This window comes from Tetrao urogallus, assembly GCF_951394365.1.
Source record: "Tetrao urogallus genome assembly, chromosome: 4".
NCBI classification, from domain to species: Eukaryota; Metazoa; Chordata; class Aves; order Galliformes; family Phasianidae; genus Tetrao; species Tetrao urogallus.
Window position 1 is genome coordinate 13,308,906 of NC_136817.1, and position 23,516 is coordinate 13,332,421.

The 23,516-nt window shown below is 34.4% G+C and overlaps 1 protein-coding gene across 3 annotated transcripts in view; it reads right to left on the reverse strand.

Moving 5' to 3' along the window:
* Nucleotides 1-23,516, reverse strand: part of LRBA (LPS responsive beige-like anchor protein) — a gene marked incomplete at both ends in the record, with an annotated part of 363,076 nt that overhangs the window by 99,494 nt on the left and 240,066 nt on the right. For all 3 annotated transcript variants that reach the window (XM_079534450.1, XM_079534449.1, XM_079534448.1), the window contains 5 exons: nt 585-725; nt 16,588-16,700; nt 18,303-18,418; nt 19,319-19,421; nt 21,051-21,168. In XM_079534450.1, the coding sequence (XP_079390576.1) occupies nt 585-725; nt 16,588-16,700; nt 18,303-18,418; nt 19,319-19,421; nt 21,051-21,168 (591 nt within the window). The remainder of the gene's footprint in view (nt 1-584; nt 726-16,587; nt 16,701-18,302; nt 18,419-19,318; nt 19,422-21,050; nt 21,169-23,516) is intronic.

The window sequence follows — 23,516 nt, forward strand, 5'->3', positions numbered from 1 at the left end:
CATTCTAACAAGCTTTAATTAATGATGTAGTGCTAATGCTTTCCCAAAGAAATTACTTTCTGAGAGATAAATTGCCTTTCAATCTTATGGAAAAATACTTTGTTTAATCAATATATTACCAATACGTAGCATCTCAAAAGTAACTTGCATACAAATTACAGCAAATTTAAAAAGAGTAAATTATTTATATCATAAAGTCTCAGAAAATAATTCATTTATTATCATTAGGAATTGATAATTAAATACCTTCATAAGAAACGACAAATGTTCAGTATATAGTTCATTTAGAATATACGCAAAGGAGGAAAGTTAACTATATTTAAAGTAGCATGATAACATACACTAAGAAGTAACTCTTAAGGAGGAAAAGTTGCTGATTAGATAAGTCCATACCATAAACATTAAAGCTTTCTGCTCAAATTATGAAATACATTTATCCTTGGTAATCAAACTAAGGCCTTGATCACAGTTCTTCAAAAATCTCAACATTCTCCTGTGCCATTGCTTTTAGTTTAATTCATTCCTAGCTATTTTTTATTTTTATTATCATTTAAAAGAAATACATTTTTAAACAATGTACTTACAATTCTTAATAACCACGCGAGTGCAAAACTTGCGGTTGAGTAATGTGTACCGTAGTGAAACTTTGGAACTTGATCATCTTCCCATGATTCATATCTCTCAGCAAAGAACGCTGCTCTCTTTGGGTTCAAAGCTCCAATAGGCTACAAAGTCAGTAGAAATAAACATTTAAGCAAATAAAGATAACAAGATGTATTATCACACCATGCATCCCACGCTCTTTTTAGCAAGAATTAGTATCACCATGAGTGGAAAATGATGGGTGTGGTATTCCGCAAATGTAGGTGCTGTATTTTATAAGTAGCTGTGTTATCTCTTTATTTCCAAACAGAATCCCAAGCACGCACACAAAACTGTTTGGAAAAACAAAAGACTCTTTTACATCCATATAGGCGTAATTTGTTTTTACTACTGATTATAGATAATCACCCAAACTCAGTCCACAAAATGTCTTGGACTAATTGGATGACTTGGACAAAGATGTGCTAACTTGTGTGCTTCGGAGGGAGACGGGGGTTGAGTGTGATAACCAAACACATGTTGGAAATTTTAGGGGGGGTAATAGCAAGTAATAGGGTGGAAGAATATTTCCCGTGCAGATTTTTGGCATTACTGTTCTTGTTTGTATGCTTTCTATTTACCATCTCAAGACAAATTTTACTTAGTGAATAAAACCTGAAACACTGCAGTAGGCAAATAAAATAGCTGAATATTGATATAAAAATGTGGATATAAAATATACAAATAGCATCAAAAAAAGAAAATCAATCCAACTTTCACCAACATAGGTAAGCAATGAACAAAGACTGACAAAGACATAAGAAAAATAATGCTTCACCATCAACAGCCATGCATTTCCTGAGCAGAATTTGACATAAAGTATATGGAAAAATGAGTACTTTCCACATTCAGCGCTGGGAAAGCCAGAAGTGAATATAGCTGTTACACGTGAATAATGCTATAAGTGGTTTAAAATAAGTTCATATATATGTGCAGAACAAATATGTAATACCATTTTTGTGTATATATGGAAAATGTTATTTGGATATTATTAACATAAATTATGCCCATCCAAAAAGACTATGAAAGTCCTGAAGTGTAACTTCAAAAATGCGCAAAATTATTTTCTCATTTCTGTATGGCAAAAATAAATAAATACACTACAAGGCAAGAAGAAACTTAAGAAGTATCCAAACACAATCAATAACCCAGTTAGTAATTCAAGCACAGTTCAAGCAAAAAACTATTGTGCTATTCTGGTTATTACTTTTCAAATATCTGCTTTTTTGTAGCTCGCATGAAATTTGGCATAGCAGCTTCAAAGCACTTTCTCTTCAAGGATAGAGTACATCTATGAATAACCTCAGATCTTATCTTATGTTTTTTACTTAAAGCAGCTTTCAAATTGCAGTAGGACAAAGAAAACATTTTAGGTTAATTATTATTTTTGCAGTTCACTAATTTGAAATATAACCCCTTAAAAAAGTAGTTCCCGTATAAAAGGATTTTTATCTGATTTAACAAATTTATTCCAGGGAGGAACAAAACTGACTCTAAGAAGTCTTTTTGTTGCAAGAACCATTTTGGAATCTCCATCTGTACTGATTTTCCCTAAAGACTTGGCTAAGCTTGAGGGAGGAAAAAAAAAAAAAAAAAAAAAAAGAAGAAGAAAGAAGGTCATCATTAGACAAATTATACGAATTAAAATAGAAACAGTGTTGTGATGTATGGTTCTGTAACAATTTATGCTTTCTCTTTATCTGCCTCTATTTTTATTACTCTCCAAATGAGTATGGCTCAAATCAATAGTTATAAAATTACATTCCTTGAATATAAAGCTAAACACAATTAGAATTGATTTCATTTTCTTTCCAGAAAAAAAAAAAAAAAAAGTAATAATAATGGCATCACACAGAGATCCATATAGCCAGAACCCACAGTATTGATTTTGGCTGTTATTGTTATAGTTGGTTTCTGAAGCCCACAACAGGACAACTATCAAGACATGTCACATTTATATGCAAACAAATGAAAAAAAAATCCCCAAATGAAAGAAAGCTTAGGGGAGAAAAAAAAAAAAGAACCATGGAGCTGTGCACTGACAATGATACACTATCAGCTTACTCAGAGAAGTTACAGTGGGAATACACACATTGAATTATACATTACACGAATGCACTGATTTATTGTGGTAATAACATCCACCTCATTAAAAGATTCTGCTTTGCTGCAGTTGGAAGACTACATATTGTTTACTGCTATAAATTAATGGCAACACACAGAACACTGTAGGACCCTTCTAACAATAGATCTGTAATGACAGTGCTGTATATCACAGCTTCCCCAGCAGCTTCATAATAAAATGGAGACAATGTATTGGGCTAATACATCCTACCAGGCAGGCCCATATTTTTCTGACAACTGCTTTTAAGGATGAGGTGATTCTAGTGTATTAAACTGCACTGTAAACAGTTAACTGAGCTTGAGACACAAAAAATAAGCACAAATAAGCAATCCTCTGACTTCTAATTTCGTAAAAGATTCAATTGAAATGTTGTAATTATTTTTTTTTATTCCAAAACTAACAGGGAATCATGATTATCTCCTCTGTGGATAAACAGCAAGGGAGATGAGTAAATTCAAACTATGCTAGATGTAGCTGTGGGACCGGAAATTTGCACTACTCAACATGGTTTCCCTTTGCCTCAAAGTACTGAGGAAACAAAGGCTAAAAAAGCCCTCACATCCATAAATTTCAGAATTTGTTTTCTTCACAGCACCACTTTTAAGGTAAGAAAATTAGGTATTAGCTCATCAATTAAAAATAATTATTTACTTGGGGGAAAAATGGTAGAGAAAAATTCTAACAAGCAAAAACAGTGGATGACATTACAGAAGTCAAGACAAAAGAAGTCACGGCTACTAAGCTATCAAACTGTACCAAAAAAATGACTAACTCAGATGGTTTTCAAGTTCATTTGAATGATGGAAAAATGGTCCAAAATACAGAAAAAAAAAATGCTGAATGGAAGTTTTTTTTCTTTGTTTTCTCAAGTGCTGAATAGAGTGAGCCTCAGACTTCCTACCAGTCTATGGAATCAATTTCTTTGACATGAAACAAAGAATTGTTTGTTGAAAAATAACTGAGAAAACACACTGATCTACCACTGTTAAATATGTCCAGGAACTATGGTGTACGGTTATACTTGCTGCTCCTTTATCTTGTTTGGTGCCAGGCGAACTGAAACAGTGGCACAACAGTGCCTCCATTTTCTAGAGAGTCCTTGTTTCACCATCAAACACCTCTAACAGTGACAAGCAGAATGTCTACTGCTCTTCTAAATAGGGCAGAATCTCTCCAGGACTCAGGTACATGTGTTCAAGAACAAAGACACTGCTAAAAAAGGAATATGCACATTTGGGAAAATTGCTAATTAGCTAACATAAGCAGAGCAAAAATGTGCAAAAATATCATCCCTAAAAATTTGTATTTTAAAACTTCACCATGACAAAAAAATGTAACTTCTTGGTCAATTAACTTTTATAGCTCATCACTTTTTAAATAACTAAATTATTCACATTTAAAAACAGCTTTTTTCCTACATACAAAACTATGAACTGATAGCTGATATGTTCCTCATAACTTCCATTTTAAGGTATTTCTTCCAGCCTTAACATTACTCTGTACCCTGCCCCCTTTATCAGCATATTTTAACACATTAATATCTGAAATTTATTCAGTGTTCCACTGTTAGTCTTCTCATAGTTACAAATATGCCAAGTGCCGTACACTCTTTTGCAATCTATCCACAACTGCATTTTTAGAGAATTGCTTGTTTAGTTACTGTATGCATTACTAGCACATAATTAACTCCCATAAGAAGCCAGAACTTGTAATATTGTTAGGGCTTCCTGTTCATTTAAGTTAAACTTCTTTTTCCCAGACAGAGACATAAAGACAAGACACAAGGTTTTAATTGCACCTCAACCTTATTAATGTTTGTCATTTGGGAAATATCTGGAAAGCAATTCATATAATATAAATCACTAATCTTCCTTCTGTAATTTTTGTTTTTGAGAAAGGACACCAAAATTGTTCTCATTCATTGCTAAAACACACCACTCTTGCTCTCAAATAGCCAAGTACCGTTTTCTTAAATGCTATCCTTCAACTCCTTCAACTTCTTTAGAGGACGTTTTACCTTTAACCCACATTGAACCCAAATTCACTGAAGAATCCAAAAGAAACCAAAATCACCTGTTGCACAGTTTGAACTCCCTGCACTGATCTGTCGAATAGATCCTTGAGCAGCTCTGGGAAAAGCTTAAAAGCAAGAAAACAAATAATCTACCAAGGAGAAAACAAACCCTTACCAATTCAGCTCTGATAGATTGGGTATGTAGTTGATGTCCACATCCTACCCCCATGACTAGGCTAAGATGAGGAAACCATGAACTCAAACATCAAAATTTGGCAGAAGCTAGCGGACTTGACAGAAACTTTGTCATCTGCCCCATCAAGCATTTAGATAGCATACAACCTTTACTGCTCCATTTTTAAATTAAACTGCTCCCAAAGTGATGCCTCAGGCTTTATTCTGCTAGCCATGGCATCAGAGGCAGATATTGGCAGTATGACAGTAAAAGTTGAAGCTTCCTATCAATATTCCATTACACTTTGTTACCACGTAACAGAGGGCAGCAGACAGACAGTATAACAAAATGGCTTCTGACATGGAAGAGTGTATGTAACAAAGGTGTGTCAATGAATTGCTAAATGCAGAACAAACGGCACACGTTGAAATTTATTTATGCTTGCTGAACATTGATTGAGACCAAACAGTGCATTGAGCAGACTAAAATAGAGGAATATGCATTTCAGCAGTAGTGACAGAGCAGTGGGTCACCTCTGCTGATGTAGATTTTCACAAGCACGGCATACAGGCTCTCGTGATTGCTAGTGAAAATGCATAGGTAATTGTGATCATGACATTGAAAAACAGTGTTTTGTAGTTGAGAATTTGTTCTATTAATCATTGCTATAGTGCTCTTTGTTGGAGTTCCCGTGGAAATTCATAGGAGGCTTTACTTTTAGAGAAACATACATAGTCCTTTATGTTATTGTAAATGATATTTCAGTCACTCATAACACTGTTTTTGAGAGCCTCAACATAAGCAGCTTCTTGAATTTCACATGCTTTCATAGAGAAATAAGAAATCCTACAGTTACATACTTTTTGTATATGCAATATTGAAACTGTGTAATAGTCATTAACACTAGTGAGTGTACTCTTCTAATTTTTTACATCAAAATATGAAATCAGAAAAATGTATATAACTGCACAGGATTCACTTCTAATCACTTAACTAAGGTTAACATACATCTCCAGTGGACTTGTTGAGTAGCCATCCTCTAGACATTTCTTAATGTTCATCTAGTTAAGCTTCTTGATAGGTCATTACACTCATGCTTACAATTCTAATCCATTACTCTGAACACAGGCATCTGAAAAAATTACAACACTTGAAAATTCGCAGGGATAAAGGAATCAAATAGGATGAAAACGTAAAAAGTTCTGAGGAATAGCTCCTCTTGTTATAATGTAGGCCTGACGTTAAATCATCTGCAGGTATAGAAAAGAGTTGCAAAACAGCAAGACCTCATATGACTTCAGAGAGTAGATTAAATTAAAAATGGCATAATTATTCAAATTAAAAAACAGAGACATTTGCATGTTCTCATATAATTAAATTGAAATCACTGCTGATGGAAGCAATACAAAACATGCACAAATGGGTTAAGAAAAGAGTATCTCGAGACCACCAGTCGCCGTTAAACACTGTGCAAAATGTTTTTCCAGATTATGAAGTCTTTAAACTTCTGCCGACAGATAAGGCAGGTTATCTAAAGGAAAGGATGTTTCTTTGTATGCTCTCCTTCTTTTCTTCTTTCACTAGGTTCCTGTTACTAGCTATTCACAGAGGCAAGATATTGAGCAGGATGAACTTCAGGAATGGCCCTTCTCTTACAACTTCATATTAAAATACTCAATATCTCTTGATACACATCTTGGAGAGTATGACTGCAACAAAAGCTAGAGAAGGGCACTCAAGTACAGCAAACTTGTAGTTATTCTGACATGCAAATAAATTTTTCACTAAGATGCATCTTTAATTTATTTACACTACTGGCCACCAGCCACCTCACTTTATACTTGCAGACACAGCTTAGGGTGCAAACAACTATTTCTCAGCAGCTATTTTACCTAAGTGGCAAGTATAATGAGCAGACTGTGATCAGCATTTTTATCACGTGTGGGGTCTGTGGGCATTTCACAATGCATTGCATATGGAATAAAATACCATAATCCTCTTATCTCTGTTTCTAAAATAAATCTAATAAAAGGTATGTGTCCAAAAACCACTGAGCTATTTTTTTTTTTTTTTTTTTTTTTAAGTAAAAAAATATGTACTGCTTAAAAACCAGTTGATTGTCTTTACAAGCTTTCTCTGAAATTACTTTTCCAAAAAACATACCTGATCACATTATATTACCAGAATTCTTTTTTCTGGACTCTGTTCTCTATTTTATGAAAACTAAGAATTCAAAAAGGGAGCTGGAAAAAAGCAGAAATTAGTTGCATTCAAGTATTTGGAGGATTATTTGTGGGCACATTTATATGCACTTTAAATTACCACAGTCAGTTTTAGGATTTTTAAACAGCTCACATCATACCTTGGAAACAAGAATAGACAGTAGCAAAACCTGACCTAGAAGTGTCTAACAACTACAGAGTCTGTCTATACAAATACCAACAACAGTGCAAAGTATAGAAGATTCCCAAAGTCCAAATTTAAAAAATAGACTATAAATAAATCTTAAGAACAAAAAAATGAAGAAAAACTATGTTCAGCAATGACTAAATTAACAAGATACATCTTAGGCCACCTAAATTCAAAGAACTTGAATTTGAAGGAAAAAATCTCGCAGTTCCCTTTTTTTGTGTCTTCACATTGCTACCAATAGTGTCAAATGCTATAACGTACTTAACAGATTCCAAAACTAAACAGTGTCTAGAAACTATGCACTACCGAACTGCAAACTTGCAAACTAATTAAGAACACACATGCTTTTATGTAAGGTTTAATTAATCGTTCAGCAAAACTGAATGTTCTACGCACTTTATAGTTGAGATAGGATTACACTGTTATGCCACATGGAAGGTAAACTGAAGTGAGCTATTATGCTTTGTAGTCTTCCAAAAGGTCAGGGAGAAAGGAAGTTGTATGTCCCTGTGAATCAGGAGGAGAAATCAAGCTGTTTGCCAGAAGTGAAGGGGGTATGGCATTGCATTACTCACAATACAACCCTGCTAGCCAAAAGCAACTGTTTGCATGTACAGTCCATGATATCAAGTGCAAGAAATCTCTGCATCCTTATCTACTTATTAAAAATCAATAAAATAAGCAAATCCCTTTATGGATTTCCAGAAACAGTATCTAGGGAAAAGCCACATGCACTTGAATCACAGCTGCTGATTCTGAAAACACTGTCTTCCCTTCAAAGACGATGTTCCTCTAACAACAGAAGACGCTGTGTCAGAAATCAACAGCCATCACACTCAGCACCAGATCTATACAAAGCAATTAGAAATAAGAACATTCCTTTTCACTTGTACTAAAATCACAGGACCAGAAGCTAAAAGCTGACACAAATTCATATTTTATGCAGATTAAGCATAAACAAAATAAGTGTTGTCCTTCATGTGCAAGCATCAAGCTCTACAAATAGAACACTAGAAGGCTATAAAGATGATATGCTAACAGCAAATTCTGGTTACTTCAGTTAAAGGAGAAATTGGATAGAGATTAGCACTCAAATGAGGAATCCTCCATGCGCTGTGAAACATTGTATATTTCCTCCTCTTGTTTGCTTTTGTCTGACTTCACATATAAACACCTTTTTTGGCTATTGGTAAACTAAGAATACATTATGTACTCAGAAAGAGTATAATGAATTATTTACTAATCTGCACTTGGTTGAGATGCTTTGACTCTATCTGTGGTTTTGCAATAGTCATAATAGCCAGACTTATAACAACCAAACCTGGTGACTTAGAGTAACAGAGTGGTATAGAAGAATGGAGTCTGCCATGCTCTGTTCTGCTGAGCAGCATACGTTCTCTCCTCCTATATGCTAAAATTAAGCAGATTCAGCAGCTGTGTTGGTGTCCTTAACTGTTTCGCAGACTGCAATTCCAAGCTATGTACTACCAAAAAGAGCCACGGTAAAATTCTCAGAATTTACAACAGCATTATGTTTACAAAGAAATGGAAAGGAAAAAAAAAAAGATGAGAAAGAAATAGAGGACTGACAGAGGGTGGGAGATAAATAAGAAGAAATAATAATACGGCAGTGAGGAAAGAAGAGTGAAAAGAAGAGCTAATACAAGACAGAGACTTACAATCTCACAAAAGCACAGGATGCCTTTCTCCCTCCTCCAAAGTATCTTAGGAAGAAGGTCTCACTTTTTGCTACTCTTTTCCATTACTTTTTTCTAAATGTAAATTTGGTGCTAGTTAAGCCCCCAAAAAAGCAACATAATAAAACCCATCACAATATTAGAAGAAATTAGTTGAAATTAAGAGCAATACAATAATCCCCAATTTCTCACTACTTCCCACTAGCAATTCTTCTTTCTTTATTCTTTTCTACACATATTTTATTTTAGTTTCACTATTTGAATGTTTTTATAAACCAGAAGTTGCTTTTAAAGTAAAGTCTAGCACTACTGTAATCAGACAGAAAAACTATTTAGACTAGACATAAAATACACAGTAATTTGAAGTCATAAAACAACGTCACATCAATGAAAGCACTGACCTTAAAGTATTAAGCTGAGTATATAAACTGGTAAAATTACTACAGCTAAAGCATAGCAACAGTTGTATAGACAAGATGTTTCCCCAGCAAACTGACAAATTGTTTATGACAGCTTAACAAACCCAGAAACCATATACAAAGATGGAAAATAAATAAATAAATAAATAAAATCTCACTTCCACAGAAGTAATCATACTTAACAATGACTTCAGAAAATGGCAGTAATTTTTTACTGGTCTGGCACACAAAAACAACATATGCATGCTTATGATGGGAAAGACCGAGAAACTTGTGAAGCTCAACAATTTATCTCTAATGGAAAGGAAACAAATTATGAAAAACTGAAAAACAGGAGAACAATACACTCCCACGTGCCCTCTCACACCCTAGTGATCCAGATTTCTTGAACAATATGATGTTGGTCACTCCGGAAGTAATGTCTCATAAATATTTCCTATTTATTACAACAAAGAGCACAATAACAACATTCCACAAATAAAAATTCTCAGCTATAAAACACTTTTTTTTTTTTTTTCCAACATCATCACAACTATTAGCTATGCATTTTCAACAGCAATCAACAAAAGCCTATGTTTCTATATGCTCAAAAAAAATGTGCATCAGCAGAGGTATCCCACTGCTGCTGTTACTACTGCTGAAACCACTGCTGCTGTCTCACTGTGCTCATATCCATTCTTTGGTCTCCATCAACGTTCAGCAAGCACTGATGAACATAACAGAGTATTGATGGGAAGGTTCAACCTCTAATGCCATCCCACACCAACACCCACCTCTGACATCACGGGCAAATAGAATAAAATAGGAAGCACTGCTTTTCAGAGTAGCCCTTGTGTATTTATTATTCTGAATGCATTTTTCTTTCGCGTGGTTTTTACAATAAAAATTCACATAAAATTTAATTATCAACAATGCACTGAAGGCACAAATTCCAAAACTTGGCTGCCTAATGTGTGGAAAGCTCGTTTCCATTTTGCTATTTTGAATTTAACTATTTCATTTTTTTTCTGCCAAAATTAAAAAAAATTACAAAGATACAGCAAACAATTGTCGCCTTCTTTATTTTCTCCATATTTCTGTGACTGCCTAAAACGTGTATAAAATCGCTTTATTTTAATTGCTAATATATTTTAAAGCCAGACACGAGCCCCACAGTTTTCTGTGATCACTTTAAGGGTTATGAACCATGCACAGTTCATTTTCAATTAGAAATCTCTATACATTCAGGGCATTTGAACAAGTGTAGGATAGAGAATAACATCAGATACAAATGAATAACAGCATTTTGAAAGCTCATTTTTAATTACCAGTTAATATTTTTATATTTATATCACAAACATCACTGTTCCTTGAGGGAGAGAAGTCTTCCAGTAGTGCCAAGTTATCATCTTACAATTTTTTTTGTCTTACGAAAAACAACAGCTACCTGCAAAAAGATTTTTAAAACATCAACAATTTTTCAAACATCAAAAAATTTTTCTTAATTCTTTTTGAGTAAGCTCAAAACAAACCTGAAATGCAAGTAAGGAAAAAAAAAAAAACTCAATGATAGTGATGAACGGTATCATCCACTCACACATGCTTTAAGATGATGATTTGATAAAGAGAATATAATCAGCTAATGACAAGAAATAAGAAAAAAGAAACTCATAGAATGAAGGTTATGTCAGTGTAAGAAAGCACTGGAAGCTCCTAAAATATTTAACAAGTTCTACCTAAACTAAGGAGTTAGGAAGAAATATTGAGATAAATCATCACAAAGACATACTTAGATGAGGATTCTCTCTAAGAGAAATAAGCAACAAAACATGCACGAAAATCACATGCATGAAAATTCAGAAAAACGCCCAAAACTAAATGCTGCATGAGACTCTAAGATATGAGCACAAGAAGTCTACCCTCGACAATTCGCGTTTGACTGCCGCGGCCCCTGTCCGTGGTGCTGAAGTGCCCCATCGGACGGATAGACTTGTTCCGCGGGGTGTCTGACCATGGTGCTGCGAAAACAATCTCGGGAGGCAGGGAATAGGGCGCTGTATCACATCGCTTACACAGCCGTGTGACCGTTTGTAGTTTTGTTCCCTCGTTTCGGAAAATGTGTCCAAATAAAACAGATCAAGTGTCAGAGAAGATAACTGATCACCTTTATTACCCACAAAAGCCCTTGAAGGCAACTGTCTGTGGGTTACTTGCACCGTGGAAGCGTAGAAAATCATTTTTTCACCCATTAAGAAGTAGAAAAAAACCTTACGTTATTAAAAACTTTTCAGTAGAATATATCAGACTATAGAGCATTTCAGCTGGTATTAGTTCCTAGTTCGTGATAAATTTTTGGGTCCAAACAAAGAAAGCCTGTAACAATCCAAAGATTATAGCACCGTCCCAGAATGTGAACATGAGAGCTTCATATGCTTGCACAGCTTTCTTTTAAGCGGTACTTCAATCCAGATTTCCCAGAATACAAGCACGACCTCCTATTTCCTCCCTACTCCTCTCTCTTTATTGAGAAAGATGACAGACTGGGAAGAAAGACTTTTCTCTCTAACCTAGATTTTGCTTTATAATGGTTTCTTAAAGGGTATCAACACACAAATACCTAAAAATCAAAATACTGCTTAGGCTACTGCTTCCTGTTTGAATGCTTTCTTTCCCTTCAAAGATTATTTTAACATGATTATGTCAGATGTCAAGCTCTGGAAACCTCTTTGCACAAGCAGGTCTTTGCACAAGAGCTCTAATATACAGCTACAGGAAGAGGAAAAATATCCACACCTGCTTACAAAGCTTATCCTGTCTTTGTTTGGAATGTTTTTAATTAAGTGCTATCTTTTGTTAAAGGTACTGATGATGAATCTACTACAAGGCAGTAACGAGGGAACTTGTTGATTCAGCAGTGATAAATGTCAAAGTTTTCAGTGTCCAAATTGCAGTTGCAAATGACTATCAATCATCACTGCTGAATCAATTACGGCTTCCTCAAATCTTGTTCTTCTCACCTTTCACTGTCCAATTCTGAAAAACATTCTGTGCTTAGAAGGACACTGAGTAATTCCTACGAGTTAACCAGCTTTACTTAGCATACTACACTGATTCCTGTATTGGAATATGAGATGAATAAACTGTTATTTTACATCTCCTACATGAAAAATATTTATCACAGAATGTCTGTAAGCTTTAATGCCCCTGTAGTCAAGTTTTTAAATTTGCAGATGTACAACAGGTGCAGATCAAAACAGCTACTGCTTTCTATCTCCTAGCCAAAAGTAGCAAGACATAAGAAAACAAATTTCATGCTCTTTCCCCTCTCTCCCTCCTCACATGGAAAAATATTCAAGCACAAGTTATACAGACACTGAATTTGTGCTCTTGAAATGCACAGCCTGTAACACAATTGAGACTGATATGCTGAAGAACACTCAACAGTGAAGTTTACATTAGAATAAAAAAACCTAGTCTGATTTGTCATTGCAATTAAAACATACATTTGATATCTTTGGGTGTCACATACCAATTAAAAATCCCATTTTGGTGAAAGTGAGAAATTTGGGGGTTTTGTTTGTTTGGTTTTTGTTGGTTTTTGTTTTGTTTGTTTTTTTCCCTACACACTCGGCTGGAACAGAAGTAATTACTTATATAAGAGCCAGTATAAAATTGATAATGACTTATCAAGTACTGCAAGAAAATGATGAAAATGAGAATAAAATACTAGTGTATACACATGTAGCTACGGTGAAGAGAAAATAAGATTTAAGAATGATATAATTTTCTTCTAATAGTGCCAGTTTATGATCTGACAAAAATTTTAAAAGACAAATTATCAACAGCTATTTGCATACAAGGTCTTATAACAAACTTTTGAGAATGTAAAATCATGCTCTGATAACTCAATGTATTCCAAGTATTTTCACTTCATTTTTTTCCCTTATTCAATGCCATAAACACATTAAAATTTATTGCTTCCAGTGAACAAAGAAAAAAGTGTGCTTCTGAATGTGACACATTCTGGTGGGAAACAGTGTCTGCTGTATAAATAAAATATATGCAGCTATACATATAATATGTAATACTCTTTCCAAACCATAGTGACCTCTTAAGAAATAAACACTGAAGTCGAAGCAGTGTAACAGACTAGCAGTGCACTCCTGGCATTTGTCAGGAGCGTTTGTCAGACTGACAGTAATATTAACCACAATCCATTTCAGTTGCTTTGGTTTATCATTGTGTGACTGATGTTCAAAACAGTTCCATAAGAAATTGCTTAAATAAAGTGTTGGTTTAACCTACGCACTACAATTCTTTAAATCTTTACTAACTGAGGCTGATATATTAACAAAACTGTTATTCATGTTTGTCACTTCACAATACATAACGTTTACTTGCAATTTCTAAAGAAATATTCATTTCTAATTTTCTTACCATCAAAAAAAAAGTAAAAATACCTTACATCTTTACTACAAGATCAGAATAATTACCTAAGTCCCACAGTAGGACTGTTAAAACCATGAAAAGTGTTAATTGAAATATATATAAATATTTTTAAAACCTTTAACATCCAAAAGCATAGACAAGCTATAATACATAACTATCACTTATTTTGAAGCATTACTCTAAAGGCAATTGTATAACAATGGAAATATCACAATACAGTCAAACAGTTTCATCGTTGAAAATTAGCAAAGTGCTGATGGTTAATATTTTTAGATAGTTGTCATGAATCCATTATCCAACACAAAGCTTTAAATTTAAACTATGTAGTTTATATTGTTAGAAATGCCTAAACACCAAACCAAAACCTAAACGTCTACAATTTGAGATAGGCATGACAAAGATTTCCATTACGTATACAGGCACGACTTGCATTCTTCTGGAAAAGCAATTAAGAGTTCTGAGATAATGTTGCACTCTCAAGAACTATCAGAACATTCTCAACAATCTCATAAACATATAATTATGTTAATTAAAAAAAAAACAACAGATAAAGATAGGGTTGGTTTACTATCCCATTTCTTAACAGAGTCAAGACTGGTACCTAACCTAAAGTGAGAAAAACTGTTCTACTTTGCATTTAGTTGTACTTATGCACCTATCTTATGAAGGGCACATCTTTCATGAAAAAAAACATTGAGGGAACTGTGCTTGTTCAGGTTCGGAGAAGAGAAGGTTCTGGTAGGACCTCATTATGGCGTTCTAGTACTTGAGAGAAGCTGATCAACAGGAGGGAAAGCAACTTTTTACACCATCTGATACTATCAGAAAAAGGGGCTTTAAATAAAAAGAGAGGAGAGTTAGGTTAAACGTCAGGAATAAATTCTTTAATCAGAGGGGGGTGATGCACAAGAACAGGCTGCCCAGAGAAGCTGCAGATGTCCCATATCTGGATGTGCTCAAGGCCAGGTTGGATGGGACCCTCGATAGCTTGATCTAGTGGGTGGCAACCTTGCCTATGATGTGGGGTTGAAACTCGGCAGGCTTTAAGGTCCCCTCCAACTTAAGCCATTCTGTGATTCCATTTCAGGGTTCAGAGAGAAAGATAAGGACTACAGTGCCATGTGAGTTGATAAGTTTACATGTTAAAATACAATTAAAAGAAGATCCTCGGAAGTATAATAGCTGGGCAGTCCTTTTATGTCTTGAATTATTTTATTAATGGCATCATATTTTCAGTAGAATTTGACAAAAAATTAATGGAAACAGAGATTGCAAAAAATAATATAATCAATGAAGTCATTATTAAAATTTATTTTATGTACATTTATTTTATGCACTAATTCAAGGTACACAGAACTGATGTTACTCATAAGCTTTCAGTTTTTTTCTAAAATGTAATTCAGCCAATCACCAATTCTTCTATATAGGTGATAAATAATTTAAAAAAAAGTGGTAGTAAATGAACAGGTAGGTAGTATGAAATAAGATCAAATTCCTGCACTTTCACACAAGCTTAAAACCAAAGAATATATATGACTCTTTCCTTGTCTATAGAGCAGCTTTGAAAATAGTGCTGGAAGAATTCCATGGGTAAAGCTCTTTCTGCTACACCACAGACTGAGCAACAAACGTCTTCAAACTTTGTTTTTAACTTCTTGGAAACAGCATTATTGCTTTTAATCTTCTCACAGGTAAATTTGTGGGTTTTTTTTCTAACCATTGTGTCTGCATTTTGCAATTCATCATCTTTGCATTTCATCTCAGTATCAGCTCAGCTCTTAAATTTTGCAATTTTGCAGAGTCATGTTCCTCATGTTCCTATATTCTGAACTATTAAGATTCCTAAAATTAAATCTATATTAGCAATAGGTATTTTTAGTTGTAAACTCTCTTCAGATTTTTTCTTTTTTTTTTTTCTTTTTTTTTTTTTTTTTTTGGCCTGGAAACTATTAAGAAAGCATTCATTAAATTCTAATAATTTCTTATTTAATTACTTTATTTTAATTACTTTAAAATATTGTTTACATACAAAAAATTGTTACAGGTCAAACCATGTGTAGGTTTACCCATGATTATAGTTGTGTATCAGTCAGACAATCTGAGAAAGCACTGAGTTCATGACAAGTCAAACATAATACTATTATTAGAAAATATTACAATGACAGTACCTCAGTACCTTTCCATTTTGGACTTAAAGTATTATTTATGCGCTTTCGATTTCTATCTATAATCTTCAATAGATCATTGTATATATCATATATAATAATATATAGGCAAAAGGTACCGAACAGTCAGAATATATATATATATATATATGCACACATATATAAACAGAAACATACACCTGTAGATACATATATGTGTATGATGGATGCACTTTTTAAAGTTGAAGTACTAAATCTGAAGTGAAAAAACAAACTTTCAGATTTTCAAACAGATCTATGTTTAGCTTCATCAACAATTACCTAAAAATAACAACTTTTAAAAACTGCCTTCATTTTTTTTTTAATCGCATTAACATCTTGTATAGACAATGTTTGTTAAAAGAACAAATTTTAAATAAAATTTTCTCTTTATGTTTTCCACCAAAGCAGCAAACACTGCAGAAGACGTGAATAAGACTTAAAACTCCTGTAATGATTAACAGAGAGAAAAATAAAATGTATGACAAATACCTTTGACAAATCTCTGAAGTTGCTAGGAAGCGTAAGGTCCAACTCATCTGATTCATAGTTGGTAAGAACCCAAGGGAAAATAGGGTACTGATTTAAATCGTTGTAAGTGCGACCTGACAATGAAAAACAACAGCCTGAATTAAGGGACTTCCGCTTAACTAAAATATCAACCTCTGAAGATAAAACTATATAATTTTATGAGCTCCTCAAATGAACCATAATTTATTTTAGATCCTTTATCATTTCAATGCTCTACTTTGCTTTACAGAAAGGATAATTAGAAAGTTTTCAAATTGCTAGTATTTAAAACACTGCAGCTCATCTCACTTTATTTGTTAACTGTTTTGCAAGCAGCAAGAGTGACAGTTCAATACATTCATTTCCTATGCACTTTTCCTTGCTTTGTCATCCTGTCTTCAACTTTAAAATGAGAAACCTAAAAAAATGGAAATCCAATGACTTCTTTTTACACAAGAAGTTGAAGCAATTTTCATCATGCATTAAATTCACTATGTGAAGGAGCTCAAGGTTTTTGGTTGAAAAAAATCACTCAAATAACAACCATTTTATTTAGGGAATCCTCGTTAAATTGGCCTTGATCTTTGGATATGCCTACGTGTAATAGAATAAAAAATCTACAAAAAAAACCCCACCATGTTCTATAACCAGGTTCACATGTACACCTTAGTGAATCCATAGGATGGATATAATCACCTTCCTCCAGTAAAACCAAATATACCACCTACACAATACATACACACATTGCACATAACCAGTAACATAACTTTTTTTTTTATCCTGTCTTTGGATTCTGTCACAGAAGTTCATTCACATGAATACGTTGTCTTGATTTTGTCTGCTCTTAAGACTCGAGGGAAAGGCTTTTACTTCTTCCCAAGGGAGATTATTTTACAATCCATTGTATCAGGCGATCAGAAAAGAAATTTAAAAGTCACTCCAAGTTTTTTTTTTTCCATTGTTTTCTTACACCATTCCATATTTTTCCATTATGATTTGCAGAATTTTTAAATGGTATAGCTAGATCCTTTCTTTCCCTTATCAGTTGGTTATGTAACACATTTTTCCTTATTCAGGATTAAGGATACTTGACATTGATATATTTATTATTTATTTGTTTCAAATTGATAGTCTTTCACTTTCCCACTGCGGGCAACTAGATTTTCCCTTTTTCCATAATCTTATTTTTTAATTCCTTTAAACGGCAAATGCCAAGAACACAAACAGCTAGAACACACTTCATTATTTCAATAATACATTAAAGCTGAAAAGAGTCATTCAACTAGAAACTGAGAAAACAGTGTCATGATCAATGTCAAACAAAACTTCCACTACTTCAAAAAAAAAAGTCTGCCAGTATCCTGGCATCTCTGACTTAATGACTGACTGCAGAAACTAGCAAAACTGACCATTTGTATTTGAAGTCGTTAGCAGAAGCAGAGGCATTTGCTCCACAGGCCATTTTAGAAAGAGCCCAGTCTGAAAGCGAATTAGTAGACCATTAAGCACTGTCAACACTATGGAAAAATGCTGAAAGTAAATTTAGGAGGAATTTATGAAGTTATTATTCTGAAGAAAATTTCGCATTGCAGAAGTTATTTGTTCAAAGGGAAAAACCAGCAGTGCCTCATGACTGCTGAGACTGACACCGCTAACTAAATGCTTCCATTCATGAGTTCCACAGTAATTTGTGTTACCTGCTATTGTGTTTAGAAACATCAGGTATTCAAAGTTGGAAATTTCTCGGTGTTGCCACCGCTGGGTCATATGGGAAGCTTTGAAAATCTGTCGTGGACTAGCCAAAGAAATGCGTCTGAAAAACAGAAGTACACATTGGAGACAAATAATGAGAAAACCTGGAGGATCTTTATTTTTTACTTAAGAAAATGTTAGTGGCAGTAGAACATTTCTTTTTACTAGTTCTATGCTACATTTCTATTTAAAGCAAATGTTATTTTGGATACCTGAAGCTTATATACTTTAAATGCAGGAGGAAATCAATCCAACTAGAAATGAGGAACACTTCAAAAACTACTTCCATCAGCCTCAGTGAACATCAAACTACGCTGCTGACTTCAATCCTGAAGATACCTGGTAAAAAAGCCCAAATCATCTACTACAAAAAAATGTAGCAAAGTGAATCATAATCTTCAGTCTGGCAACCCAAACGCAAAGTCTGACAGAGAAATACTGATTTTCCACTTAATCAAAACAAATTTGTACCCTGTCCTCTAGAGCAAAAAGATACACCTTATCAATCCTTCACATGCTGTTTAGCTTATGTCGGTCTACACATGATTACAATATCCTTCTGATTAGGAACAATCATTTTATTCTGCATTTAAATAATACAGAGAACTCAAGGATGTTACAGTCAAGCAAATGAAACTGAGAACTCTCAAAAGCTAATCAGTACTACAAGCCATCTTAAACCAAGCTTACATTTCAGTGTAAACAAGGAGTCGTATTTTCCTTAAGTACATTAAGTCATATTGACAAAAAGATGATACCTTCTATGTAACAGACAGAAATCACAAAAACAATCTCAAATCCAAAGTTTTTAGTTACAATAACACATTCATAAAAGCATGCAGAACCAACAGGGATGTTTTGTAAAGCAATAGGTATTAAGGCTTTAAACCATTGGTCGGCTTGATGAAAAACAAAAAACACTTAGACCTCACAGTTATAATTAACTCAAATTGTTAAATACCTGGTCTGAGGTAGTCCAAAGGTAGCCCCAATACCAACCCGAGGGAGACAGTTAACCACTTTCTTTACTGTTGCTTGATCAGGAAAGTTGAACATGACACCCACTGTGAACATAGGAGTTGAAATATGATGTTACTTGGTATTACTTATTTCAGCCTTTCTACGCCAACAATCAGGTGCCAAACAGATGGAAAACAAGACATGCTTCCTTCAAATTACTGTCAATACACTCGTATATAAAATTTCTTTTATTTTCCACTGAAAGGAATTTCAAAAGAAATTGACAGTTTTACACGTTTCTAAGGCCTGCAGTTGCTCTGCTTTCTGAATAGAAGTCAAACCTATAGGTATATACAAACTAACTAGGATTAATTTCAAAAAGGGTAGTTTATATGTAAAGTAGCTTTATGGGTAGACATTTTCTACATATATTCATTTCTCAAAACATTATCTTCATACTTTGTGTGAAATAACAGAATGACACTAATGAAATAAGAAATCAAAAATCTGAACTACTTAATCCAATCGTGATCACCAGGAAACATTCCTTAACTTCATGAAGTGCAACTAGAGGGTCCTAAGTAAGAAAGTGTTTGTGCACATTATGAATATTCTGGTGGACTCCCAGACATGCTCTGCAAGATATGTGTCTGATTTCTTAACAGTTATGTTCAAGATGAGAGTTTGTTTTAAACAAAGACGGTACTTTCTGACTGTCATACTAACTGCATTAAATATGTTATCCTATAAAACATAAAGATTTCAGGACAACAATATCTAATATTACTATAGAGGAAAAAAAACAATTATACATTTGCAAAGTGTCCTCTTAGGACCTACTTTATTTGGTGTTTTCACAACTTAATTTTTAAATATTCATTACTGGTACAAAAGCACTGTGTCTGAAGAACCTTAGTTCAATCTGTAAAGACAACATGTAATCCAAACTAAAATTTACAAGGAGATAACAGCAAAAGAAAATTGTCCAAAATCTTAACTCTTCATATTTTGAGTGAATTTTGTGTGTCTGAGAAAGGAGCTGACAAATGAAAAAAAAAAAAAAAAAGTTCATACTCAAGCAGGGTTAAGCCCAAATTTATTTCTTGGAGTTACACTGAGGAATAACTGACAGCTGTGCTTCCCTGTTTAAATATATATAATATGTATTTGTAACTCCTATATATTACATACATTTATATATATTACGTAATTTTATACATATAATTTTAGAGCTATCTAAGTGACTATGCTTGAAAATATTAGAATACATTAATATTATTCCTAGAAATAAAGAATAAAGCTAAATCAGTCACTGGTCCAGTCTGCTAGTGAAGTTCTTTCATTCTGTTTTCTTACTTGGTATAACTAATAACTGCTAACCTTCCCCCAAGGGAGGAGAAAAAACTTCAAGCATAACAGATCAGAGGCAGCGTATGCCTTAAACAATAGACTTCAGGGGATGCCAAGTAAGTATGTGGATATACGTGAAAGTGAAGTATTGCTATTTCCCAGTTATTATGTCTGGACACGATTCCTCAATGAAGGAAAAAAAAAGAAGAAAAAACAAAAATCGTAATTCAAAAATATACTAACTTAAATATTGAGGCACTTAATCCAAAACTCTCTACTGCTTATACAGATCCCTAACAAAAAGGGAATGAGTAAGGAGCCAAGGAGAAAGAAAACGTCCCCAGAATCAATCAAGACTTCATATTTCTCTAAACTCACAGTACCTCTATTTGCCATGAATATCTCCAGCGCTGTATTTTGTAGAAGATAGCGTCGGGAAAAGATAGCTCGAATCTCTGAAAAAAGCCATTTGCCATGGAGTCCTTCTGTGTATGCCAGAATCTAGAAGAAATTGAGCATGTGAGAGAGTATGCTTGAATATGTTATCAGCATAAGTAACACGTTTTTATAGAGAAACAAATGCACAAGCATGGATTCTACCAAACGCATCCAAAACCTACAGCAAAATTAAAAGTTGCTCATATTTAAAACAATGCTATGAGGCATGGATTTTTTTAGGTCTAAATTCAACTGTTTATACCAGACCCTCTTAAAATTTGCCCTTATTTTTCCTTTAAGGACAACTGACTATCCTTATGGGAGTTTCAGAAACAACGAGAAAGGTCATAAAATACAAAAGCATATTCTGAAGTGAACTACTAGTACCATCAGATGTATCCACACTCAATTTAGCATTGTAACAAGAGAAATGCAACAAAAAAGAGAGTAAAAAATGTCTTTAAGGAAGAAAAAACATTCCTTACATTTATCGTTAAGGCAACATTCATTAATTCTGGAGGTATAAAGGTTGTCTGTATAAGAGGTTAAGTATCATTTTGTCAGCTAAGGTTAAATACAAACCTGCAAATGAACTCAGCATAATCTCTCTATGGAGTAAGCGGTTGTCAAAGTAACTTGTTACAATTCCTGTCATCCCATCTGACAGACACAGAAGCTTAGTCTGCCTTCACAGTTCAAACTAATCTCATTTTTAGTCCGCAGCCACTCTGTTTCTTTGTTTCTTCACTTTTTCCTTTTCATTTCAATGCTTAATTATGTAAGTGCTAAAGGACGGCAACACTGGACACCATTGGGCCTCAGATTAACAAAGCACAAGCAAAGGAAAATATCTGAAATTTGTCCATTTTAGTAAACACAAACACTTTAAACATAAACCTACCACAAGAGATCTAAGTACAATCTTTCACCATCACTCTTAGAACAATTTCACTTAGCAATATATTGGGAAGAAAAAAAAAACTAAAAGAGAAATGAAACTCAAGCCTCTAACATAAGCGAGATTGGTTTTGAACACAATGACTTGTTTATAGGTTTTAAACTAAGGAAGACTTTGCCTTGCATGAGCTATTTGTTTGAAGACAGAAGCACTAAAATTAAGTGTTGCATAGCACAGTGTAAAATACAGTGCCATATCTGCAAACTTTATAAAAAACAACTGGCGAGAACCAAAAGCAGCAAGTTTACTAAGCAAACCATCTTCCACATCTTCCCTTCCAGTGCAACAGACAACTTCTCCTGTCCCAATACTCCATGAACACAGAAAGAAAAAAACGCATCCTAAGTATCTTTTACAGAGCACAGCATCCAAATAGGTGACAAAGGAAACAAAGTTGCAGCGCCTGCGTACAAAAATGTCTTAGTACTTCTGCTGATATTCATTCATATTAAGACCTGAAAATTGGAGCTTATAATTTCAATGATTGTTTTCAGAGACAATTAGGAATGTCTTTCTGCATTTCTGTAATAGCAATTGAAATGACTGACTGTCACCATAAATCAGAACACTTCATATTCAAACTTATTACACACATACTGTAAGAAAAATCAGCATGTTGAATAATTATTACTTTTACTCTGTGGGTCTGACATTTGTAGAGGCAGGGAAACACATGGCCAAAAGCCCTTTGTTTTTATTCTTTTTTTTTTTTTTCCCCCAAGCTGAAAGGAAAAGCAAAAACTTGAAATTAGCAGAGCTGGTTTATGCTGGGCGCCTCATACAGCCATGGTGAAGTTACCAAAACACCAGGATTTACAGCCCAAACTTGGATCGCACTGCAGGCACGATAGCCGTCCCTGCTAGAGCAATTCTTCAGGCCGCTCATTAAGAGCCGTTATCAGGAGCGAGAGCAGCTGAGGCCTAGCTGAGCCAGGCCTCCATCCCCAGTCGGAACAGTAACTGCCTGGTCCGCAGCTTCACTTCAAAGTCTCTGGAGTTCAATTAAAACTGGATTAGGTGGAAGCAGCCCTTCTTTGGGACACTCTGTTCTCTGAACCCCTCGCACACTGACAGCACCCCAGACAGAGGTCTAGCCCTCCAATGAACCGGTTGCCATGGAAACTGCATCATTACCATTGCTCTGTGCTTAGCGGGCCCAGCAGACAAGATGAAAGATCCAGGGCACAAACGCGCTGCTTTCATGTGTATCACTGAGGATTCCTTACTAAAATCAAATTCAACCTTTTATTCCTTGCCAGATAGCCGATTTTATTAACAGAACCTACTAGCTGTAGAAAGTGGCCGGCGATTTAAATTTAGAATTTTCATATTCATAAAGGGATTTTTTTTTTTAATTAGTGCTACCACATCTCATAATTTCAGTTTCAAAATTACAACTTGCAAAAACTACTCTCGTACGTACCCACTTCCTTCCTTAAGCCATACAGCATAG